The sequence below is a fragment of the Gavia stellata genome, chromosome 25, assembly GCF_030936135.1.
Source record: "Gavia stellata isolate bGavSte3 chromosome 25, bGavSte3.hap2, whole genome shotgun sequence".
NCBI classification, from domain to species: domain Eukaryota; kingdom Metazoa; phylum Chordata; class Aves; order Gaviiformes; family Gaviidae; genus Gavia; species Gavia stellata.
Genome location: NC_082618.1, coordinates 11,380,865 through 11,406,351, shown reverse-complemented (window position 1 = coordinate 11,406,351; position 25,487 = coordinate 11,380,865). Strand labels below are relative to the sequence as shown.

At 60.0% G+C, this 25,487-nt stretch overlaps 1 protein-coding gene across 2 annotated transcripts; it reads left to right on the top strand.

The window, feature by feature from the left end:
* Positions 1 to 1,020: 1,020 nt before the first annotated feature.
* HNF1B (HNF1 homeobox B) lies at positions 1,021 to 24,557 on the top strand. 2 transcript variants are annotated; one of them, XM_059829331.1, is made up of 9 exons: positions 1,021 to 1,358; positions 6,764 to 6,963; positions 8,460 to 8,646; positions 9,067 to 9,308; positions 17,172 to 17,335; positions 20,334 to 20,466; positions 20,593 to 20,784; positions 21,526 to 21,644; positions 24,537 to 24,557. In XM_059829331.1, the coding sequence occupies exons 1-9, from the start codon at positions 1,021 to 1,023 to the stop codon at positions 24,555 to 24,557; spliced, it is 1,596 nt and encodes a 531-aa protein (XP_059685314.1). The 2 variants fall into 2 exon arrangements, with proteins under 2 accessions (XP_059685314.1, XP_059685313.1); XM_059829330.1 differs by having other exon boundaries at positions 8,382 to 8,646.
* The last annotated feature ends 930 nt before the right edge of the window (positions 24,558 to 25,487 follow it).

Here is a 25,487-nt window from a genome sequence, read left to right as displayed (position 1 = left end):
TCATGCCTCCGTTGATTTAAATGAACTTGTTGATTTTTTGGGGGGCACTCAGTGCCTTTACGGTGTCAGGAAAAGCAGTTTGCGCTCAGATCCCAGAGCCCAGCTTGGATCTCTTCTTCTGCCCCGTGCCCTGCTCCCACCCCGAAGGCTGCCAAGGTTCAACGGGGACTCTATGTCCCCTGAGCACCCCTGTCCCCGCAGGGTCCCCTTTGCTGGCTGGCCGAGAGTCCTTCCGTGCCGCGCACAGCTAAATCGCAGTGAGCCTGTGCTCAGGCTGTCCCCAAAGCTGCCCCACAGCGGCGGCCAAGACCCCCATTGGAAACCCCTGGGCTGGGGGGCTCTCCTGGGGCCCGGAGCCTCACAGCTGTACCCGCTCTGTGGGGGGCTTGGGTAGCTGGACCCCGCGCGGTGGGGGACGTCGGGGGGACAAAAGCCCCCTGCGAGGCCGGGGGGGGTTCTCAGCTTGGCCCCTCTCGGCGCGGGGCACAGCCCCCGAGGGAGCCCAGCGCGCTGCGGGGTGGCCGCGGGCCCCGGGGGTGCGGGCAGAGGGGTGCCCGTGGCCGCCCTGGGGCCGTCGGGGCGGTGCAGGCGGCGCGGGGCGGGGGAGCGCGTCCGCCGCCCCGGGGGTGCGGCTGGCACCGGGACCGCGGCCGCGCCCCGAGCCCCCCGACGGCAGCCGCGGCTCCAGCGCCCGGGGCCGCCGGCCCGGCCCGCCTCGCCGCTGCCCCCGCCGCTCCTCCCGCTCCTCCGGGGCCTCCCGGCGGCCGCGGGCAAAGTCCGTCCCAGCGCGGCCGATAAGGGCCGGGCCGGGCCGGGGCGGGGGCCCGGGCGGCGGCCGGAGGAGAGGCCTGCCGCCGCTGATTTGCATAAGGTATATTGCCTAATGGAGGCGGTCATGGCTTGGTAGAGGGCGGCCCGCGCCCCGCAGCAGCCCGCCGGCCGGGGCGGAGCGGCAGGCGGCCGGAGGGAGGGCGGGAGGCGCGGGGCGAGCGGCGGGGCGCGCCGCCGGCGCCCGGGAGGATGGTGTCCCAGCTGAGCGCCCTGCAACGGGAGCTCCTGGGCGCCCTGCTCAGCTCCGGAGCCACCAAGGAGGGGCTGATCCGCGCCCTGGAGGACATGGTGCCCGCCGCCGGCTTCGGCGTCAAGCTGGAGAGCCTGCCGCTCTCCCCCGGCGGGCCGCCCGACGGCAAGGCCGCCTTCCCGCCGCTGGCCAACGGGCACGGCAAGGGCAAGCTCTCCGGCGACGAGGGCTCGGAGGACGGCGACGACTTCGACACGCCGCAGATCCTCCGCGAGCTGCAGGCGCTCAACACGGAGGAGGCCGTGGAGCAGCGGGCCGAGGTGGACAGGATGATCAGGTACCGGCGGGGACCGGCGCCGGGGCCGGGAGGGGTACGGGGCGCACCCCGCAGCGCGCCGGGGTCCGTCCGCAGGCGCTCGGTCCCGCGGCCCCGGCCCCAAGCGCCCTGCCCGGGGTTCGCTCCCCGTGCTCAGTCCCGGTGGCGGGTCCCGGTGCTCCCTGCCCGCCCCGTGCTCAGTCCCGGTGGCGGGTCCCGGTGCTCCCTGCCCGCCCCGTGCTCAGTCCCGGTGGCGGGTCCCGGTGCTCCCTGCCCGCCCCGTGCTCAGTCCCGGTGGCGGGTCCCGGTGCTCCCTGCCCGCCCCGTGCTCAGTCCCGGTGGCGGGTCCCGGTGCGCCCTGGCCCGGCGGGGCTGTGCCGCGGTCCCCGCGGTGGCGGGGAGCCGGGCGGCCTGGGAGCCCGCTGCGGAGGAGAGCGGGCAGGGAGAGGGCCCAGCGCCGGGGCAGGGCAGGCCGGAGCCCGCCGGCCGCGTCCTCCCGCCCCGTCGGGTGCTGCCAGCCCGCCCGTCGCGGCGGGGCCGGGGGCGCCGGGGCCGTGGAGGCTCGGACCGGCCGCCGGCTCCGTCCCTCCGCCCTCCCTCTGCGCCGGGAGATAAAACATAAACTGCAGCACGTGGAGCCCGGGGTGTTATTAATTTATTTCTATAAATCATCAACAGAAAGATACACAAAGGGCCGCGATTAGGGCGAGCGGAGCGGCGGGTTATTCATTGCCGAGGTTGTAAAGCGGCCGGGGAGGGGGGAAGGAAGAAACCCCCAAAGGCAGCGGCGCTGGGCTCCTGCCCGTCCCGGGGATGCGGCTCCGGGCCGCGCCGCGCCGAGCCGAGCCGAGCCGAGCCGGTCCTTGCCGTGCCGTGCCGTGCCGCTGGGAGCGGGGCCGCCGTCGGGGCGCGGCGGAGCATCCCGGGGCTTAGCGGGCACCCCCTGTCCCGGGCCCGTCGGGGCGCGGACGGCATCGGCTCCCCTCCGTGCCCCGGGGCAGGGGCGGGGGCAGCCGCCGCTTCTCCCGCAGCCGGAGGCGCCGGGGCGATCGTGGCTCCCCCGACAGCGCAGCCGGGGCGGGTGTAAGCGGGTGGGCAGCCCCTCGGGGCCGCCCCTGCGTGCAGCGGGGGCACCTCTGTGTCCCCCCCCCCCACCTTGCACTGCAGTTTTCATACCTGTCTCGATGCCCCAGCGGCACCCCGAGTGCGGCACCGATCCTGCCCGCCGGGCTCAGCCCCCGGTGCGTGCCTGTACCCTCTCGCCAGCCCACAGAGCCCGGGGTCAGCCCCGGCTCTTGCCCCCTAACAGCCCCAGTGCCCTGGCAGCGGCGTGCCAGGGCCCGGCGAGGGACGGGGACGCCGCCATGGTAGATGCGGTGTGCTCGGCACCTGGCTCCAGTCCTGCCCCGGTACTGGCAGGGCAGACGGTGCCTTTTGGGGCCGGGGCTGGGCAGCAGCACCCACGCCTGCCAAGGGGCTCAGCTGGGACACGCTGGGTGCTAAAGAGGCTCCGTGCAAGGGAGAAGTCGTCCAGGCCTTTTCCGCTGGGTTCCCACCCCGCCTGTGTAGCACTGTGCCCTGCACCTCTGGGTGCTCCTGCCTGTCCCCGGTCCCCACCTCTTGCTGCCTCCGTCCCGGGGGTGCTCGGGGTGGCAGTGGGGGTGCAGAGAAGGCTCTGCCCCGGGATGGCTGGGCTCCCACAGGTGTTTCTGCGCAAAGTTTGCCTTTGGTGCAAACAAGAGCAGGCACATGTCCCTGAGGAGCCTTTGCAAAGAGCTCGTGTTTGCTCTAAGAGAGGCCTTTGTACTTGGAGAGGGAGCCAGGTAGGGGAGTCGGGAACCATTTACTGCAGCCGCGCATGGGGGCTAAACCCCCTCTGCTCCCGCTCCCCCGGCCTCAGCGTCCTGACCCCGGGGCCGGCTTGGTCTTGGGCCGTTCCCACGTCCCTGAGGGTGCCCAGCCCTGCGGCTCTTCTTGGGACCGCAGCACGGTCCGGGCTTGGCTGCCCACCCACGGCATGGGCCGGAGTTGCCTGTTGCGGTGCCGTGGTCCCAAGCAGTTCGCCCAGTCACGGCCCCTCGGCGAGCGGCACCTTCGCTTGGGCCCGTTCATGGCGCCCAAAGGGCTGCAGCTGATGCGGGTGGGAGAGGGGCGAGTGCCGCACCGCGGGCTGCCACGGCGGTTTCTCGCAGAGGGGTACCGGCGGCACGCAGAGCCCGGCTCCGGGGAGAGACACCCCATGGCTCCCTCCCTGCCCTGTCCCACCTGCTGGGGCTCGCCCAGACCCCGCTCGGGTAAATAATATATTCCAGGAGTACCCAGATCTTGGGGACCATGGGAAAGCCACCCGCCCTTGGGGACCCGGCCGGAGATGCCCCAAAGCCACTCTGAAACGTGTGGGGAGCGGCGGGCACAGGACACCTCCCCGCGCCGATTCCCTGTGTGCACAGGGAGATGCAGATTAGATAGATCATTTCTGTAGGGAGCCGGGTTTATAATCCATCTGTATAAATTCTTGGCATACTTCTCCGAGGATGTGTAGTGTATTTACCTGTTTTCAAGGCTGACAAAGGGGGTGAAAGGGTCCGGGAATCCCTGGGGGAGAGGGCCAGGCTTTGCCCCCCACCTGCGTGTGAGGCTGGGGTGGGAAACACCTCTTTCTTGGTCAGCGTTGGTGGCTGAGCTTCATCGGGGTTAATTTTGTGCAAGGAAAAAAACACCTTTCCTTGATTTCGGTGGAGGAGGACCGCCGAGCCAGGACTATAAACTGGTTTTCCAGTATTACAAAGCACTCCTGGGTTGGGTTGGGATTTTTTTTTGCATGTAAAGTCCTGGTGAAGATTGGACAACTAATGGGGTTTTTTTCATTTTGGTGACAGAACCAAAAAAAATGGGCTTGTGTTGAATCAAAAGGTTTTCCTCTCTGGCTTTTTAGGTTAACCAAAAAAGAAAAAAAAAAAAAAAAGGCCAAACAAACACTCAAACCTTTCATTTTGGGTCAAGTCCAAACATTTTGTTTAACATGAAACAAAATGTTTGGGTTTGGTTTCAGGTTGTTTAACCCTTTTGAATACGGTCAAGTTGATTTGTAAAGAAAAATCACTGCTCAGAAATTAAGAGCCAAATAATTGTTTTGAAAGTGTAAGTGTGAAACATGCTGGAAATATCAAGGTGAAGTCTTTCTTGAAATAATAAAATGGAGGGAAACTCAGGGACTTTTTTCCTAAATCTCACCTATTTTTTCCAGCCAAAATGCTGCCAAATTTTATTTAAATTCAGAAATCACGTCTGTAACCTCCGAGTCACTTGTTTGACATTTTAAAAGTCTGTTCCGTTGCACTGGCTCACGATTTAACTCTGGGAAAACGATGCCCTTGGCTTTAGTTGTGAACCAAACTGCTATTAGAAATGATAATGAGCTCTGTTCCATTAACTTATTATTAATCAGTAATTAGTAGGATCAGTGAGGTGACATGAACCGCTTGTGACAAAGGTCCGTGTGAGCCCCTCGGCTCGGGCACGGCGGGAGGCACGGCGGCCGGAGGGCTCTGCCCTGCTTCGCCAGGAAGGAGCGTGCGGAGGAGAGCTGCCATGGAAAGATGTTTTCTTCACATCCTTCTTGTTGGCTCCTGCCTTCTCCTGGGGCAGCACGAAGACCCGAGAGCCCCGAAACCCCCCGTGCCGCGGCCGTCCCCACCGGCTCCTGGTGCCTGCCTGCTGTCGGCACCCACGTTTGCTGCGGGGGCTGCTGAGCCGATGGCCCGGCCGCACGGTGCCGTGCCTTTTGGGGACAGGAGCAGCTTTTCTCTTTGCACCGTGTTTAACCTGTTCGAGGGTCCGGGCTGTTGGGAAAACCGGAGTTGGTGGGTCCGTGTGCCTGTGCATAATTACAGCTCCGCAGGTCTGCAGTGCCGTGCGACCGTCGCCGTGTAGAGGACACCATGTATACGGTGGGGTTCCCCTGCCCGGAGGATGCAGGATTGGGCACAGGGTCAATGTCTCTAGGAAGGCTCCGTGCCCTCCTTCCCAGGGTCTGGCAAAGCCCCCGCACCGTCAGCGGGCTGGCCCTGGTCCGGTACTTTTGCTTTGGATCCAACCAGCTTTGATTTCACCCTGCATTCAGGACAAAAAGTAAGAAATCTACTTGTTGGTTTTTTTTTTTTTCCTGTGACAAGTTGAAGGATCCAAAATAAGTAATGAATTGGGAAAGCAGTCGGACGGTTATTCCAAGCGCAGCGTTAGAGGATCGCATTATTTGAGTGCATGACTGTGACCAGGTTCAGGCTCCACACCGATTTTTCAGCGTTAAAGCACTTCCTTTTACTCCAGCGTCCTCCCGTAGCGCAGAATAAATCCAGGGGTCTTGAATGCAGCGAAGGCGTGTTGGCCTGTTCCTCTGCCCTCGCGTTGCGCTTTCGTTAGAGCTAAAGAACGCAGGCAGCATTTTGATTTTTGGCTGTAATTTTATTTGTTCCCTAGAGTGGTGGCAGCTACCGCAGGGACACCCAAGTAATGCGGATTTAGGAAAGAGTCATTTTACACCTACATCTTACAGGACCCAAATTCAAGCGTTTAAAAATATTCAAGAATGACTTAAAATTATTGGGGGGGTTGGTTTTGGTTTTCCGTTCGGGGACTTGCCTGGGTTTGCGTGCTTGGTTTGACCTTCTGCGTCTCAGCCTGTTGCATATGGCCCACGTGTACGCTTCGCTGTTGTGGGAGGGTGGAAATAGGGTCTCTTTTAAATGAACAGGGAGATTTTTTAGGTAATTACCCCCGCGGGAATGGAAGGGAGAAGATAAAGCAGCAAGCGTGGCGGGTAGCGTTTGGTGGCCGTGCGGGGGTCCCGGCAAGCCCGGGGGCACGGGACATGGTGTGGGCACTGCACCCAGGAGTGGGGGAAGGAAAAGCATCCTCGGTGCCTCCAAATTACAGGTTTCTCTTTCTTCAGAGAAATATCCATTTGGGTTATCCATATCCGTATGTATGTGTGTGTTTGTGTACCCCGTTGTGTGTGAACATAAACCAGTGGCAGTTAATGGATGGGCTGCCTTTCTCCTTGAAGGATCTGGAGGTGCTTTACCAGCATTAACGAGACCTCAGCGTGCCCCGTCAGGACACTGGGATCCTCTGTACTTCTCCTTCCCTGGGTGAACAGCCTGGTGGGCATCCCCCGGGTGGCTGTGGCACCCCGCGAGTCCCCGTCCCTCCTCCTGCCTCCCTGGGGCAGGACGGAGCTGTTTTGGGCGGCCGGGATGGCAGTCGGGGAAGGACATGCACTCAAGGGATCTTGTGTCCTTCTGAAACAGGTTTCATAATAATAATAATAGTAATAATAATAATGGGTTTCCATCATGGGAAGAAGCAAATATTGGGTGCTTTTCCCCAGCCAGGAGAGATTAACCCTTCATTTCCCTCCCCCCCAGCGAGGACCCATGGCGGGCGGCGAAGATGATCAAGGGGTACATGCAGCAGCACAACATCCCGCAGCGGGAGGTGGTGGACGTCACCGGCCTCAACCAGTCGCACCTCTCCCAGCACCTCAATAAGGGCACCCCCATGAAGACGAAGAAGAGAGCCGCCCTCTACACGTGGTACGTCCGCAAGCAGCGGGAGATCCTCCGGCGTAAGTACCCGCGCCAGCGCTCACCCTTCGGGGCTGGTGGGGGGGAGAGGGGGTCCCTGCGTCCCGGTCCTGCCTGCAGGTATCCGGCACGTCCGGAGCCGAGCGAGGAGCAGCCCCCTGCCCTCTTCCCTGGCAGTGCCCGCCGCTCCCTGTGCCTGCTGCGGCTGCCTGGGGATCATCCCTGGCTTTGCCCCTGGACCCAGGCTGCCTAGCATCTTCCCCAGAATATTTTTACAAGTAAAATGAATTTAAAGTGCAGGAAAACTGGGCGAGAGCTCCTTTTGGTCACAGTAACACTGTGCGAGTTCCCCCAAGCCCATCCACACAGCTGGGTTTCTGTACATTTATATTCATTAGAGCTGGAAAAGCAATTAATGATTACGCGCAATTAAATGCCTTTCCCACCTCTGCCCCCTTTTCCTCCCTCTTTCTCAAGACTGCTCATTTTCTGCAAATACTTGCAAAAAAAGTAAAGAAAGATAAAAGAAAAATAGCTCCTATCTGTAGCATGGTCTCGGGCAGTCCGTGCTGTTTAAAATGCAGATGGTTTTGACCAAGTACACGGACTATTGCTTTTGTGCACCTCTCCCACCCACCCCTGCGCCTGGGTCAGTCCCGTGTCACTCGAAGCGGCCCCGTTTTCGGCCGCGGAGCAGGTTGGGGCACTGCCATCCCCCTTAAAAGGGCTCTGCCCCCCTCCTCCTAAAGGATGCAATATCCAGCAGGCGGGAAGCGCGGAAAAGGGTTTAGCACCGAATACCATTGCTTTGAAAACACACCTTGAGACGTTTGAGCAAACAGAGCCTGCTCCAGCCTTGCCCTGCGTTTCCCCCCTCGTCACGGGGGGAAAAGCCATTATAAAACGAGGGAGAATTCCCCTGCAAAACTGAGAATAATAAAACCCTCCCATTAATCTCCCTTTACTGCCACGGTGACAAGCGCCGGGTCTGAGCCCGGCCGCCGGGGAAGGTCACCTCTGGTGCCTGCCCGCCCGGGCACGGGGCCGGCGTCCCACCGCACTGGGACGGGAGCGGGAGCCGGAGGGGTGCTCTGGGCGAGCAGAGAGAGGCACCCTTTCGGGGGGCTTTGCAGTCATCCCGCCTGGCTCCTAGCTTGCAAAAACCCTCCCGAAACAAGTGCACGCCGGCAGAGACCCAAGCCATGAATATGCATGCCCTGAGCATGCCTCCCCATTAAACACCAGTCCCGGAGGGATGGTAATAACTCCCCCGCCAGCGTGCAAGGCTGGCCCCTTCCCTGGGGTGGGTGGCAGGGAGCACCCGGCTTGCTCCAACGCGTGCCGGGGCCGTGGGCTCGGGGCGCTGCAGGAGGGGACACGGGGGGGGCCACCTCCGCGCGGGACGGTGACTCCGAGCAGCGGCTATAGGCCAGCTCACGTCTGCTCCTTTCTCTTTCAGAGTTCAACCAGACAGTCCAGGGTTGTGGAAATATGACAGACAAAAGCAGTCAGGATCAGCTGCTGTTTCTCTTTCCAGAGTTCAATCAGCAGAACCACGGGGCTGCCCAGCTCGACGATGCCTGCTCCGAAACCCCCAGCAAGAAGATGCGTCGCAATCGGTTCAAGTGGGGGCCAGCCTCCCAGCAAATCTTGTACCAAGCCTACGACCGCCAAAAGAACCCCAGCAAGGAGGAGCGCGAGGCTCTGGTGGAGGAGTGCAACAGGTAAAGGCTGCCGCCCGCCGCCTCCTCGCCCGCCCCGCAGCCTTTCTTCCAAAAACCACCCACAGTGACGGGCTCCCGGCTCGCAGCCCTGGCCGCCGGCTCGTGGCATAGCTTTGCTGAGCTGCCTGGCCTCTTTTTGCCTTTTTTTGCCCATCTGGGCAGCAGCTGGGGCCAAGCAAGCTCCATGCCAGGGCAGGGATGCGGTGGGGATGCCGCAGGGATGCTGCAGCGTTGCAGCAATGTCAGAGGGAGGGGGGATGGCTTTTATGGCATGGACGTAGTTGGAAAGAGCAGGCGGGCTTGTAGGAAGGGCTTAAACTCCCCCAAATCCGTGTGTCCTCCCGAGGTCCCCTGCCCGGCGGTGCTGGCGGAGGACCCCCAGCAGCGCCCTTGTTCCAACGTGTCCCCTTGCACACGCAGGGCCGAGTGTCTGCAGCGAGGGGTGTCTCCCTCCAAGGCGCACGGGCTCGGCTCCAACCTGGTGACGGAGGTCCGCGTCTACAACTGGTTCGCCAACCGGCGGAAAGAGGAGGCTTTCCGCCAGAAGCTGGCCATGGACGCCTACAGCTCGGGCCAGCCCCCGCACAGCATGAACCTGCTGCTGTCCCACGGCTCCCCCCACCACAACCAGCCCAGCGCCTCGCCTCCCAGCAAAATGCCAGGTAAGCCCTGGCTGAGGGCGCTCGGGCGGTGCCGTTGGGGCCGTTGCAGTGCTGGCTGCTGTTTCTGCCGGGGAAAGGGTGCCGAGCCCTCGGGGCCGTGCGTGGGTAGCCTCGGGGGGGAAGATGGTCACCCCGGTCCCTGCTGTAGCCTCGAGGGGTGGTGGGGGTACGGAGAGGAGCAAGCCCTGTCGCTGCAGCGTTATGGCCGGGCGAGCCACGTGGCGGGGGCTGGATTTCCATCCAGCCAAGGATAAATCGGCGTCTGCTCGGTTGGTTGAATTCACCGGAGTCCCCATACGGGCTGGGCTGGGCGGGGGAAGGCTGTGCCCGGCGGGGCGGGGCGGCAGGCTGCTCTGCGCCTGGCGTACCAATGCTGGGGCCTTGGGATGCGTCCCACTGGTGAGCGTTGGTTTTGGGGGGGGTGTGTGCACAGGCAATGCTGCAAAGCCCGTAGGAAGATGTGGCAGCGTGTCCTGGCCTCGCTGCAGGGCTGGAGCTGGCCCAGGCTGGGTGCATGGTGCTGTACCGTCCCGGTGCTGGAGGAGAAGGAGGTGGATGAAGAAAGCTGCTTGCAGGGTGCAGGGCTCACCCCAACCTCCACCTCTCCACACCACGGTCCGGCCCCGCATAGTGAGGAGCTGGCTGGGGAGAGCAGACCCGCCGAAAACTCCCGGGGGATTTAAGCAGGAGATAACGCTGCTGGGGAGGGGGCTGCGTGCCCGGGGAGGGTAATCAGGGCGGGCGGGGGCGGCGCGGCGTGGGGCGAGAGGCATTGTTGGGAGAACAATCGCCATTGTCCCCCTCCCTGCCCTCCGCAGCCAACGCGCCAGCCCCCGGCATGCAGGAGCGGGCGCTCGGCGGCGGGGGGGGTCAACATGGGGGCTGTGCCCCAAACCGCCCCACGTCCCCCCTCGGCCATGGCACCGGCACTGGCACAGCCTGGCCGGGGAGGCTAAAACCAGCCGCCTCTTGGAAATGACCCTGCCTGGCTCGTTACACACACCCAGCTCGTTACAAAGGCAAATTAAAAGAAACCCGCGTGGCAGAGAGTCCCTGCGGGAAGGGCAAGGTGCCTGGGGAGAGGAGGCTGAGAGCTGGGGACGGTGCCAGTCCATGGCTGGACACCAGTCCTTGGGCGATAGCAAGCGAGGGCGGCCCCCAAAGTGGTCCCCGGAGGATGCACCGGCCCCGGGCGGGTGCGCAGCATCCGACCCAGCTCCCAGCTGTGGGAGGGACAGGCAGCATCCGACCCGCTCCCGGGTACCGCTCTCCCCGTAGGGCCGGCCGGCAGTGACCACAATGTGACCCTGCCCCAGGAATGCCCCGCACAATGGCGGGGGACAGGGAGGACGTTTGCCCTCCTGTCACCGGCTGATTGCTTACAAGGTGCCCTACAAGCACATTGTCAGCAAAATCAGCTGTTTTCAGTGTCGGCCTGGCGGGCTTTACAATACCCCACCAGCATGCAGCCCCGCGTTGTCATGGCGTTGTCCCCCCCCTTGCATGCTTAATTGACAATTAAGCCGGGGCTTTGAACGAACCCCGCTGCCTTTGATGTGCCCCCGTCCTGCCAGCGCACATGCAGGCACCCCTCGAGAGCCTTTGTTTTCTTCTATTAGGGGATGGCAATTACTGTAACCGCGGGCATTTATCTCAGGGCTGGAGGGCCGTTAAGCCTCAACCTTTATTTTTCCCTCGGAGCAGTGGCCAGCAGGAGCCAGCCGCGGCTATAGGGCCGATGACAGCCCATTCGGAGGGGCTTTTGAGCAGGGCAGGAGTGATGGCCGCGGCGGCGGCGAAGGGCCCCTCCTGAGGGGTCAGGAGGGCTTGGCCGCAGGAATTTGTTGGTGGCCGGCGCTCGTATCCATCAGCCTCGCTGAAGAGGAGGAGGTGGGCACAGCGAGGGCCGCTGTGGGGTTTTAGGGCTGTTTTGGGGGTGTGATGGACAGGGATGGAGCTCAGCCATGACTGCTTTGGGGTCATTTGGACCAAGCCAGATCTGGCAGGCTTGCAGCTCCCAAAACATCACTGGGACCATCGCTGCTAAAACCTCTTCCAAGAGACGTTTGCAATCGCATGGGACCCGCTGCCTCGGTGGGGCGCAGGGCAGTGCTGGCGGGGCCGGCCCCGCTGCCTGGCTGACCCCATCTGGGACGGGCCATGCTGGGATTTGAACTGCCCTTGCACCGCGTGCAGCGGCGTCTGGAGCGCTCAATGCCTTAACAGCTTAATGACAGCGCTGGGACGCTGCCCGCGTCCTACCCCCGTGCAGCCCCGTCCCCGCCGTGACGTCCCCGGCAGGAAACGATGGGGCTGGCGGCATGGGGCAGCTGCAAAATCGCTCCTGTGCCCGCAGACAAAGAAGGATCGCCTGCTCCTCGGGCCGTCAATGGGGTCTTGCGAAAGGGCGTAATGACGGCTGGGCAGGGATAAGAGCTGTAAAAGTCAAACATCCTCGCGGCCTCTTCTTGGGGACCCATCTGTCAAGCCTCAAGCCATAGTTTTTAACTATTTGGAGGTAAATACGTAAAGCCTATCTATCTCAGAGGCTTCTCTCAGACTCTGGACTTTTCCCTTCCTATGGGGTATTATCAGCGATCTTGGTTCCCTGTTTGATTTGAAGGTCACTCGGGGCTTTATCTCGGTGCCATGCTGTAGACTCTGGCTTATGCCATTTTTATCTTCAAGAGCCCTGAAGACAATCAGCGCATTGATGAGATTAGGTGACGCACCACCCCGCTCGCCAGCCGCCCCCCGCCTCCCGCCCTGCATACAAAGGGCCGGCCGGCGCCCGTCAGACCCCGCAAAGCCCCGTCCCCACGGCCGGCGGTCGCAGCATCGCTTCCAGCCCGGGAGAACAGCGGGGATCCTGCACCAACAAGGGGTTGGGGCGTCCATCCGACCAGCAATACCTGCTCTGCAAATAGTAGAGTAGCAGAGCAACGTCAGAGCAATCACGTATACATATATATATATATATGTGTGTATATATGTATGAATATGCATTATTTATACGTATTTTTAGATACTCTATAGACATAGATAACACACATAAAAATAACTCAGTACCACCCCTGAGATTCTTCCTAAACCCCAAGGTCAATTTAAGCATTTTAACTTTTTCTTAAAGAAGAGCCCATCAATAAACCCTCGGTCCAGAGCACTTCGGTTTATATCTGGATCCTACACGTTGTTCCTTGGGGTATGTGCCGGTTCTGATTGCAGACCCGGTGCCAGTGGCTGTAACATTTTACTGTTGGGCGCATTGTGGGGCTCTGTGGGTACAGTGCGCTGTTAGGAGCTTTTCCCGGTTTTATGGGGGGTAATTAGAACTTTATGACAGCAGCGAAATGGGAGGGTCCAGTCCCCATAAACAGGTTTATAATGGATATAAACTATGCACCTCTGTAACTTAGCAAGATTAACACTTTAGGGACAGTTTGAGTGGCAGCCCAAAAATCAGAGCTGCCCTCGGCGCTGCCTGGACCTGCGTTTGGGAGGGTGAAACGGTCCCGTCACGGACCCGGCTGCTTCCATGGTGTCAATAGGTGCAGCATCGCTGAGTCCTGTGTGACCCTAAAACCGACACTTTGCCTTTCTTGCCGCGCTGCAGGGCTCCTGGTCCACGCCGGCGGCTGCATCCCCACAGGTTGGGGCAGAGCCGCGGCTGAATCCTTGCTACCGCCTGAGTCATCGGTGATCAGGCGCGTCGTGCGGCCGGGTCCGTTTTGGGGTTGGGCATCGCCGGCGATTTGCAGGATGTTTGTGAAGCTCTGGGCAAAAGCGCAGCCTGGTGCCGGGGCGAGCGGCGGGCGCTGCTGCTGGATGAGGTTGAGATGTGCCGTGCGACGGCGGCGGCGGAGGCTCCTCATTTAAAAGTAGAGTGAGTTTTTTTTAAAAAGTACAATTTTATTGTATCGCTGTGACTTAAAGCAGAGGCAAACCAAGCTGCTTCGTTTCTCTTTCCTGCCAAAGACACAAGACTGGTGTGTACGTAGAAAATGGCACAAGCCTGTGATGAAAACAAAAAAGTTCTCGATTGCTGCCCTAAACCTCCCCATTGCTCTCCCCACCCCAAAAGCTGGGTTGGGAGAACGGGTCCGGCACTCCGGAGAAGCAGGAGGGTGCTGGGGCTGGCTGCAGGAAGCCATGGGTGCTCGGGCCCCCCCGCCAGCCGGGCCGTTCCCTGGGGGCCGAGGGGTCTGGGGGCTGTCACGCTGCCCGTCCCCGTCGGCTGAAACACAGGGTTAAGGCTACAGGAGCCGGACCCCACGGTTCGTCTGGAAACATGGGAGAGCAGTAAACCATTTCACGGGCAGTGCAGCTCGGGGGCCGCACAATAGCCCGGGTCCCATAAACAGACTTTTATATTATGGCTGTAGCTCCAGTAAAAAAAGGAAAAGCCTTAAAGAGGGCAGGCTCCATGGCCAGGCCTGTTCCCCGTGATCCCCATCCAGGCTCCTCTCTCGGGCGGCTGCAGGGAGAGGCTGAGGAGGAATAAATCTCTTTGCACGGGGGCTGCTTCCAGCTGCGGAGGCGCAGGAGAGCGGCGGGAGAACAGTTGCGTCGGGCTTTAATGGCTGTCTGGGCCCCTGCTCATAAACCCTGGGACTGCAGAGCCCCCGGCTCGCTCCGGGAGGAAACTTCCATGTCCTGGTGCAAACCGCCGGAGCCGTCCCCGTGCATTCACCCCGGCTGGCGGGGTCGCGCGGCGGGTCCCATTGTGGGGGTGAGTGGTTGTGCTGCTGGGGGACGGCTGGCTCCCGGGGCTTGGCACCCCCTGCGACGGCAGAGTGTGCCAAGGAGGGTTTGCCGGGGAGCCGGCGGCCAGGGGAGCCTGGGCAGGGGTTGCCTGCCCTGCGGAAGCACGCTGCATCCTGGTGCCGTAACTTGCCGTAACAGATATAGCCCCAAAGAAGAAAACGGGGGCTGGCAAGGTAGGCTGGACCGGAGCTTGCTGTGTTCGCTGGGAACGTGGAGCTTGGAGGAAAGGTACCTGCCATCATCAGGGAGCTCTCTTTGTTATAGCAGTGCCAACAGCAACAGCAATAATGCCTTGTGCTCGTTTCCAATATTAATTACCTAATCTGCCCAAATCCAACCCAAGCCTGAGGGCATCTAGGTAAGAATAACACCTGTCCCATTCTAGGAATGGGAGAAACCCAAGCCAGGGTAGTTGGTGGCTTCCTAAAGGGCTGCAAGGTAGCCCTGGCCGAAGAGCTTTCACCCTGCCCAGCAAGCGGTTTCTGGGCAGACCCAGCTGCCCACGGGCTTTGGGGTTGCAGGAGCCCCCCGCCAGCACGGCCCCTGCCTCCGCAGGAGCGGGGTCCTCGGTGGGGCTGGACGGTGGCACCGCTACCGCCGTCCCCGGAGCCCGACCTCGCGCTCCTCGGGAGAGTTAATCTTCATCAAGACTCGGAGTCTTCAGCGGTTTTATCTAGAGACCCAAAATCTCGGTCACCATCTCAGCATTGGTTATTGTGGCTCAAACAATAAAAGTCTTGTCCTTGGGATTGCAGGGGAAAGCTTGAAAATCAGCTTTTAACATCTCATATGTTTTTAAAGATAACTTCATAACTCCAGATGTCTTGGCTCATGAGTTACAAGCATCCTCAGTTGGGTATAGCAAGATTTTGGGGATTAAAACGTTTCGGGTTTTTTTTCTTACTGAAAGCTTTACCGAACCCAAAAGAGATTGAAGATTGAGCAGAAACTCTGATTTTCTTTCCAATAGGAGCTGCCTGTGCTCCTCGTCTATCTGTAAGATCGCGCTCAGAAGAAAGGGCTTTATTTTATCTCCCCTCCCATTGTTTAACCAGCGCTGCAGGATCTCAGACCGGCAGCGGCTGAAGCACACTCTGCACGAGGCCGGGACCGCGGGGAAGAATGTGTGTGACAGTGCCCCGGTTGAGTAATGTTTACCCTGTTCACGGCAGGGACGTCCACTCGGACCGGCAAATATCCACCTGCCAGAGGACATTCTTTTATTATCAGGGATAAAAGGGGTTTGCTGGGAAATGATCAGGAACCAGACATTGCGGGGAGATTCCTATCTGTGGGACGTGTTTAACCAGCTGATGGAGAAAATTCGGAGGCGATTAAAGAGTGACTTCGCTGTGGTTTTGGTGGAGGGCGCAGGTAGCGGTCTGCACTTCAGGACAAGAGGAAATGGCCTCAGGTTGCACCAGGGGAGGTCAGGCTGGATATTAGGAGAAATTTCCTTACTGAGAGAGTGGTGAAGCACTGGCAGAGGCTGCCCAGGGAGGTGGTGGAGTCACCATCCCTGGAGGGGTTCAAGGAACGTGTGGACGTGGCACTGCAGGACATGGTTTAGTGGGCACGGTGGGGTTGGGTTGGTGGTTGGACTTGATGATCTCACAGGTCTTTTCCAACCTTAGTGATTCTGTGATTCGGCAGATGCTTTTGGAGCTCATGGAAAGCTCCCAGGCTCCAGTTATAATTTATTTCCTTTTCCTTGATTCAGAGATTTTTAGAGTAGCCCTTAGGGCATCTTTCACCAAGCCAGCCTGCATCAGCTCTTCTCCTTGGGCACCTGGGAGAAGGAGATCCCAAAATCCCAGGAGGAAGATCCTTTCCCTGGGCAGGTTTTGTAGCTGGGGGTGTCCATGCTGTGCTGGGACAGCCAAGAAGCCGCCAGCATCCTCCGCAGGCTGAACCTCTCAGGCTGACGGTCATTTTGGGGAGCCGTCCCCAATACCCCTGTGCAGCGGCCGGCGGTCACGGGCGGACAATGCTCTTGGTCATCTCGGTTGCGAGGGTGGGCTTCGCCGCCATGGTTTTCTTTCCCAGGAGAGCCGTGGGCTGTCCGTCCGTCCACCGCTTCGATCCCAGGGCAGTTCAGTGAACCCGGCCAGGAGCACGGTGCTGGACTCCATGTAATAAATGGCTTTTCGCCGTAGTTGTCAAGGCAGCCTCGTAAAAGACGCTTTTGTTTCCCGCGGGTTTTCCTCGGTTAATTATTTGTGATCTGTAGATGCCTTTCCATGACACATGGCTGATCATATGGTTATCAGTGCAGGGTGTTTTAGCCAAATTAAATATATTTATATAGAAGACCTGTGCTTGAGCCAGATTTCCCTCCTCAGCGGTGGTGGGTTGAGGTCTGGTTTGGAGGTTTGTGTATGTCTGGTCCCTCTGTCTTCCTGCAGTAATCTGTTAATCATACACTTGTCGAGAGCGGAATCAGATGCAGAAGGGCCTGAGAAACAAGTGAGAGCTGTCGCTGTTCAAAGCTGGGCAGCGTCGGGCTGGCCGGGGGCTGCGAGGAGCCGGGCGAGCCTCACAGAGGGAAGGGCTGGAGGATGCAGAGTGGCTCCCCGTGGCTCAGGGTCCCCAGGCTGGTGTCTGAGAGCCGCGGGGACATCACAGGAATTTGAATGATGGGTGAAAACTGTGCAAATCGAAGCACAAGGCATGCAGATGGGTGCAGATGGGTGTCCAGGCTGCTGGCCCGGGTCGGACTCCCCTGGGAGCAGCCCTTTCCAACCCATGGCATCAGGACCCATGAGCAGCATTGGGGGCTGCAGCCCTGGCTGGGTGTTCAGCATCCCTCACCATAATTTTCTTGCTGTAATTTCAGAAGATGGGGTTGGGGAAAAACTGGGAAGCGGCACTAGAGGAAGGAGCACGTTGTCCGGCGCTGTCCCTCCCATTTCTCATTCAAGGGTGTCATTTAGGAGCTTGTATATCCCTTTGCATCCTCGTGCCGCGCACACCGAGGGAGCCGGGGCGGAATGGGGGGGTCTCCCCTTTGCAGGGCCACTTTTGGAGGGGGTTGGCATGGCTGGGACACCCTCGCCGGGGTGCCCGTGGGCGATGCCAACACCTGGCGGTGTTTTGCAGGGGTCCGGTACAGCCAGGCGGCGAGCGGCGAGGCGGCGTCCTCCGGGGCCATCAGCCACCACGGTGGCGGTGCCATGGTCACCACCAGCCAGGCGGTCCTGCAGCAGGTATCCCCAGCCGGCTTGGACCCGGGCCACGGTTTGCTCTCGCCCGACGGTAAAATGGTGAGTACACCTGGCCTATTGTGGCGGCGGCACTGATAAGATAAGAGGGCCCAGCGGGCAAAGCAAACACGCTTTCCCTGGGTTTCACACGAGGCCCGCGCCGAACAATGGGGCATTGTGGGGCCGGGGCCGTGCTGTGGGCGCGCGACCGTCCCCGCCGCCCGCCTCAAAGGTGGCGCTCGGCCCCCGCGCTCCCCGGTGGGCAACGGCGTGTTTTCCGAGCGCAGCCCATAAATCTGACAGAGCCTTGCTCGGGTTTTTATTGATTGCATGCCTCGCAGATTGAATGTGCGCTGGGTGGATCACTGTTTGTTTTCTCCTGCCGATGACATGGGTATCGATAAAATGCTCATTCATTATTTTTTCCCTAAGCCCTCCCAAGTTTGGAGTTTTGCTGGGGAAGCATTTTCCTTGCAAGCGGGGACCTTCTTGTCCCGGGGCATCACCCAGGGTATCTGACCCGCTACTGCCAGCTCTGGCCCCGGAGCTCCTGCTTCTCCCCGTCCCCTTCCCCACGTGCTCGGGGCTCTGCTGCAAGGGTTTTGCTGGGCAGAGCTGCAAACACCAGCAGCGGCAGGCATCAGAGATGGGACATCAGCTGGGTGCTGCAGGGCCATTGCAAAAAAGTGGTTGTAAATGCAGGGCTGGGCTGGGTTTCCAGTGCCCGAGCGCCTGGGCTGCGCCTTTCTGTGGGTGCCTGGCTGGTGCAGAGCCCTTTGGAGGAGTGCGTGAAGGAGTGGGGCGAGGAGGGTGTGTGGGGTGTCCGGACGGGATGGGATGGGAGAGCACAGTCCTTCCCCGGAGCAGGCTGGCAGAGGTTTGCATGTGGCCGCGGCTCTTCCGGGAGGAGGTTTTTCTGCTGAAAGCGAAAGTCAAACATGGCACTGGGCGGCGGGGCTGAGCCCGCTCTTCCCCAGTTTTCACTTCCATTTTCGGAGGGTTGGCCCTCTTGGGCTGTCGCCTCGGTCTCCTCGCAAAGCCGGGTGGCTGCAGAGGGGCTCAGCATCCCCTCCCTCAGCTATGGCACCATTTAATTTTGCCTTTCCTTCTGCCGCTCTCTGGCTCTGGCTCGCGAGGGTCTCCGTGCAGCCCCTCGGGCTCGGACGCTGACCCTGCAAAGCCAAGCATCCCCCGCCAAGCAGGGGGGATATTGCAGAGCAAAACCCTAGCACGCTCCCTCCGCCCCGAACGCGCCCGTATCTCCCAGGGGTGTGTTGAGCCTTATAACCCTGAGCCTTGAAGTCATAAAATGAGTCAGGAGTAAAGGCGGCAGCAGCAGGCACCGAGTGCCCGGGGCGGGGGTCTGTGAGGACGAAGCGATGCAGAGCTCGGTGGCAGAGGCTGCCAGCACCCCCCCGCCAGCTCCTTTTGCGGGGGCCATGTCTGAGGGGTGGGTTTGCAGGGGCACAGGGAGGGACCCTCGGACGGGGCAGAGGGAGCTCACAGCGGCCGGGCAGCATGGGGGAAAGCTGAGTGGAAATGCAGCGGATTAAACTGGGAAAAGCAACCTGTTGAAGTGCGGTCGGCAGAGACATGCGGCAGAAAAGCTGTGCTGAATTATCCCCACTGCACAGGCATTGCACAGCGCTGTCAGGGACCGCTCAGGTCCTCAGCAGCATGCGGCTCTGCCAGCTTATCTCTGATCTTTAAGCAGGGCTAGCTAGTGCTTGCAAGTGATTTAATAAAAATATGCTGTAGGCTGTGGTTTCTAGTAAGCAAACATGTGCCTTTAATAACCCACATGAAACCAAAAGCTGCCAAGGAAGTTGCCGCATCTGAAGGCAATCGATTTTTTCAGGGAGGAGCGTTACTGAGGCTGCAGAAAGCTTTGGTGGTTCACTCTTTCATGCTCCAGTGTTGCCCTTAGCCATGGCAGTGCCAGAGGGTCTCCCTGAGGGTCCAGTGTCTAGGAGGTCTTTTCCAGTCGTGCAATGTCCAGAGGATCTCTTTTGGGTGCAGTGCTTTGGGTCTAAACACCCCGTGAAACAAGCCCAGGCTGCAGGCGAGCGGCGTGCACTTGCCGTGAGTTGTTTGACTTGTGCAGCCGAGTGTGGTGTAACCCGGCCTTGAAGAAACTTTGAAAGTGGAAAATACCGGATCAGGAAATATGAGTCACTCCTGGGTTTTGGAATTTATTGATGGATTTGTTTCAGTTGCAACGGGGCTATCTCCAACTCACATGTGCAAAATAAACAAGGTGCTTGGAGTGGTGTCCAGGAATGTCACACGAAGAGCCACGAGGACGGCTCCGAATCTGGGTCGACGTTGGTCAGTGCAAGAGGTCTAATTAGAGGGATTAGGAGAATGTGCAGCAATTAAAGAAACCAGGCACTTAGCCCCCTGTTTGTCCTGGGGACCAGCTCCAGCCATCTTGGCACACTCCGGGTGCCTTTGTGTGTCTGATCCCTAAACACTGACTCAAAATCCCGGGAACTGGCTCTGGCCGAGCACACCTGCCCCATCTCACCAGTATCCTGCCCACCTGCAAAAGTGATAGCTAGGATCATCACTGTAAGGTCCTTTCTATCTGCTTTCTGGCTTTTTTCTTTACCTTCCCGAGCTTGTAGTTCACACTTTCGCCTACAACCGTGGCGGTGAGGAGTTAATAAGTGTTAAGAGTCCTCAGCTGTCCCCGCGGGCAGGAGCTTGGACTTGGGGGACAAAATGGCAAAGGCTCGGGATGTGCCGTGTCCCGGTGCCGTGCTCCAGTGGAGCTGGAAGCCAGTGCCAGCAAAGTCCTTCCCTGCTGCTGCTTCGCTATTTATTAACATGATGTTCAGGCGTCCCAGCCGGGGTCTACAGCCCTGGGGCGCAGGGAGCTGTGTGTGCTGAGCTGAAGGTCTCCCAGCGAGGCTGCAGCCCGCTCGCCTCTCGGGAGGGGGCTTTGCTGACCCCCCCACCCAATCTTCCCGCTGAAGCGGGCGGGAGGCAGGGGAGGGGGCCAGGATCAGCACCCTTGGCTGTGCCTCTGACGGTGGCTGTCCTTGCTCCTTGGCAGATCTCCGTTTCAGGGGGCGGGCTGCCCCCGGTGAGCACCCTGACCAACATCCACAGCTTGTCCCACCACAACCCGCAGCAGTCCCAGAACCTCATCATGACGCCACTCTCGGGAGTCATGGCCATCGCACAGAGTAAGCGCGCGCCCCGAGCTCTCCGCCGCGCCCCGCAGAGACCCCCCTCCTGCGACGGGGAGGGGGCCGCCCTGCCCACTCACGCCAGGCGCTGACATCCCTGTTCTGCTCTCTCCCTCCTCCCAGGTCTGAACACCTCACAGGCGCAGAGCGTACCTGTTATCAACAGCGTTGCTGGCAGCTTGGCAGCTCTACAGCCGGTCCAGTTCTCCCAGCAGCTCCACAGCCCGCACCAGCAGCCGCTGATGCAGCAGTCACCCAGCCATATGACGCAGCAGCCTTTTATGGCCACCGTGACTCAGCTGCAGAACTCGCACAGTAAGGGTCCAGGCGGTAGCTGCGAAGGGAAGGGCCCAGAAAATTAGTTCAGATGGAAAATAAGCTTGTGCTGTCTTCCTGCTCTCCCCTGCCCAAGCTCGCGCCCTTGGCTGCTGCCTCTCTCCCGTGGGTACCAGCCGGCGCGGGGCTGCAAGCGGGATACGTGGTGGTGCGGGGTGGCCGCATCCTGCCCCATCCTCTCCTTCCCCCGTGCCACCCACTATGTCGCATCTCCCATACCACTCCGTTGCTGCCCTGTGGGTGGGCTGCAGCCCCCACCGGCATTTTGTACCTACTTTACTTTCCCTTCTGTGTTCTTATTGCTAAAACACGTGCTTTGCCGAAGGAGGCGACCGGGCTTCTTGCACTCCCTGCAAAGCAAATGCTTCCCCGCTGTGCCCTGAAGGGATCTGGATTCACCCCTCAGGCTCATCCATCATCCCAGCCCTGTCCCTGCTCCAGCACGGGGCTCTGCAGAGCTACCGGTGTCTGGTCCAGCCGCAGCCCTTTAGTCCCCACTGATTTCCCTGGGTGAGCTGCTACCTGAGAAAGCGGTGGCTTAGAGGCAGATGGTGGTTTCTTTCCGTGGTTTGTTTTATCGTCTCATTCATGTCCCCGTGATGCTCATTCCCACCCAGCACTCTGCGACCTGCTGTAACGCAGCACTTGGCTGCTTTGCCCCGGCGCAAGGGCTGCGGGTGGCTTTTCCGTGACGGCTGCTTGTCTCCCTCCTCTCCGCAGTGTATGCACACAAACAGGAGCCTCCCCAGTATTCCCACACCTCCCGCTTCCCCTCGGCGATGGTGGTGACGGATACCAGCAGCATCAGCACGCTGACCAATATGTCTTCCAGTAAGCAGGTAATGGCCAGGCAGAGGGAGCCGAGGGTGCGCGGGGCTGGGCGTGCGGAGGTGGAGCGGGGATGTTTCTGCCCGGGAGATGGGGCTGAAGGAGGGTGTAGCAGAGACCCTGTGCTGCACCCACGTGGGCAGCTGAGGGTGAGCCTCAGGGTGCTGAGAACCCCATTCCAGCCCCTTCACGGGCACCGAAAAACCTGCTTGCAGATGGCAAGCATGATGGGGTGATGGTCTGGCTGTGCTGGATGAGGACTTGTCTAACGGTGGTATCAGCCAGGCCATGCTCATCCCTGGGGCAACTTCATCAGTGTGGGAGCATCCTGCCGGGGTTCAAATTGGGCTGAGAAGGTCAGGACCAAGCAGGCTCCAGGGTGAACCAACGCTGGTTGGAGTTGAGCGGAGGAGCCGGGCTCCGATGCGCCCCGACTTCCCCCAGCCCATAAACCTTTATCATCTGCCCGGTGCCGGCGCAGGTGTAAGGCAGGACTTATCCTGGTTCAAATCAGGTGTGCGAGGCCTTACTCAGACAATAGTCCCTTTCTAAAAGCCAGCTCTGGGGACTGTGGGAAATATGTGGCCCTTATTGATTGCTAGATAAATAAGAGAGAGCCTTGAACTTGCATTCAGATAAACTTTCTTACCGAGGTTTGACAGGGGAGAGGAAAAAAATGTCTGCAATGACCACAGAGTAAATACGGTGTGGGATTGCTGTGAGACCCCCCCGTAGATACCCGGTGGGGGCACTTGAAGGGGCTGGGGCTGCAAAGGGGAGAAGTCCGGAGAGGGTCTGCCCGGGGGGTTTGGGGTGCCCGGGAAGGGGTGATGAACACCACTGCCCCCGGCTCAGGTCGGGCTCCTGCGCTTTGTAGTGCTCGGGGTGACCATTTATCTGCGCCCGCTCATCTCGGTCCGGGAGGCGGTCAGGCACGGCCGCGCTTCTTGGGAGCACCATTTCCTCCGCGCGGCTTTATCAGCCCATCTGGTGTGCGCTCAGCCCGAACACCCCCTGATTAATTGTGCTCTCCCACCACGGGCTGCCTTTGATGCCGGGCTGGCCGAAAGGAGCCCTGGGCACACAGGAAATGTCCCTGGCAGGGAGATACCGCCCGGCCATCCCCGCTGCCCGGCCGGGCGCTGCGATCAGCCTACCTTGACGCAGCACTGCCCGGGGTGGTGGGGGCTCCCCCAGTTTTCCCCCTCCATCACGCTTTTGCACTTTAAAGCAGGGGGAGGTCTCATGGCTCAGGAGAGGGGAGATGGGGCCGAGCCCCTATCCTGCTGCGGTGGACGGGTGCACGCACCCACCCCGTTAGCCCCCCGTACATGACAAACAAGCACGGGCCGGTCCTGCAAGTGACGGGGGCAGGATCTGGCCCCTGTCCCCCCGCAGAGAGCCGGAGCGGGCACTGGGGTCGTGTCCCTCCCAGCACAGCCTCCCAGCCCCTGGGGCCTCTTTTCCTACCAACCCTTCGATGTTCAAGCTAAAGCTGGAAAAATTTATCCTTGCACATTGATTTTTTTTCTCAGTGATCACCCGTTTCATTAGCAAGGGGCAATTGAAGTGCTGCAGAGGCAGCACGGGAGCCCTGTAAATGCTGCTCACCCCCCAAATGGCTCCAATACCTAAATATTTTTGGTGACATGGGCTTCTGTTGCTGCCTGGGGCTAACGGGGGCTGTCCCTTGGCTCCTCCACGCTTTGCCTTGGCATAAGGCAGGCACCGCTGGGCACGAGGATGCCTGGCAGCCACGGGCTCCTCCGAGGTGGCCACAAAGGGCAGGAGGGTCACTTGGATCCCCGGGGGAGTTGCAGTTTTCGGAGCACGCTTTGCTGGGCGAGGGCTGGGTGCTGCTGGTGGGAGTGCATGGATAAACCCGGGGGGTGCACAGCCCACATGAAACCCCAAAGCTGGGGGGCCACGCTGCTGCTCCCTGAGCAACTCCCTCTTTGCAAGAGGAGAGGCATCCTCATGCAAAGCAAAGCCTCCATCATCGCCCAGCAGCTCTTCTGCACCCCGCAGTCCCCACGCCAGACCCTGCAAACCCACTCTGTGGCAGAGCCCGGCTGCTCCCGGTCCTGCCGGCGGGGACAGAGGCTGGAGGGACATCCCTGGTAACCCCCCTGCCTGTCCCCTCGCAGCCCGATGCTGCGGATCACTTATCAGATGTTGTTGTTTAGACCTGGAAGGGGCAAATACCTCCCGGTTCCTTTGACAACGCTTGAGGCTGAGCCACCATTTTTATTACGTTAGCAAACACCTGATAGCCGCGGCTCGTCCCTAATGACATGTCACGGGAGGCTCCTGGCGTCTCCTTATCTCCGCGTTACGATGTTTGCTGTGCGCTCCAGCCCACAAGGTCACCCGCAGCTCCCGGCCCCCCACCCCACCGGTGACTGGGGGGACCCTGGGTGGGGGACCCACCCCAAGGGATGGAGAAGGGGCCGCTGCGGTGGGGCAGATACGGCAGCCGGGGCTGCTCAGCTGCTTCCCCGGAGGTGACAGCAATGCTGGGGGACAGCGATGAGCATTGTCCCCAGCCCCGCTCCCACCCGAGCGCAAGCTCCTCACGCCTGGCTGCTCTTGGCAGTGTTGCTGAGCTGCGTGGCACAATCTCTGCAACCGCCTGAGCACAAACAGGCCTTTTTTTTATTATTATTATTTTTGGGAGGGGGTGGCAATATCTGGCTCAGAAAGTGTTTTCCCACTGCCTCCCCTTCAGGGGTGCTGGGGAGGACTCAGGGCCAAGCAGGGCTTGTGCGGCACCACCAAGGTCCCGGGGTGGTGCGGGAGGTGATGCCTCGAAATGCTTTGCAATGCCCCCAGAGAGCCCCCCGCAGTGCTGCCTTCACCTCCTGCCTGCCTGCCGGTCACCGTGCTGCTCTCTCCCTCCCCAGTGTCCCCTGCAAGCCTGGTGATGCTCCACACCTCGCTGCTTTTGCACATAGCAACGGGATTTTATTTTCCACAACATCCCGCCGGTGACCCGCGCGCCGAGCCCGGGGAGTCGCCAGAGCGAAGCCCAGTGCTGCAGCGAGGAGCCCAGCAACCCGAAACGGAGCCGGAGGCTCGAGACTCCCCGTCGCCCTTCCGCGCTCCGCCAGGGATGAGCTCGGATTTGCGGGGTGCCCACGCGGGACCGTGCCTCTCCTTCCCTCCACGCAGTATTTCCAAGATGTGTCTTGGGGATTTTTTTCTTAAGTATTTGCCTTCCAAGAGGCCATTGGCTCTCCCGAGGAACTAGGAACAAGCTGTACTGGGGACTGGCAGAAGGGGAAGACGGATAATATTTAAGTTATACTCCTCCACCCGACGGACTGAGAGGGACTTGGGTCTGTTACTTGGCGTTTGGAAGGAGGAATTGCATGTGCTGTTGAACTGAGCCAATTAAACTGTAAATATAGGTACAGTCTGCTCCATCCTCACCCTTCCCCACTCCTATACATAGAGATTTATATAAAAGAAGTAAATTTTGTCCAATGGATGTAAACTACTGTAATTAAGTGCAATTCCCCCATCTGTATATATTGTTCCCAAATGTCTTCTCTTTCTCCCCCCCCCCCTTTTTTTTTTTTTTTTTGGTAAAGGTCAGAGCTGAGCATGGTTTTGGTTTTGTATTTCTCTTCTTCATTTAAATGAGTTAATTCAAAGACCTGGGCCTATGCAAGGATGCTGGTCAGGCAGCACTGGCCTCTGTGCTATGGGAGGACAGGCACACGCGTGACATCCTGCGTGAAGGAAGGGCACAGGGCGAGCAGAGCGGAGCCCCAGCAGGACCTGGACGATCCGCATGGGAACAGCTGCCACTACGGAGATCTCAAGGGACTCTTCTGCTTTTGGGGACTCTG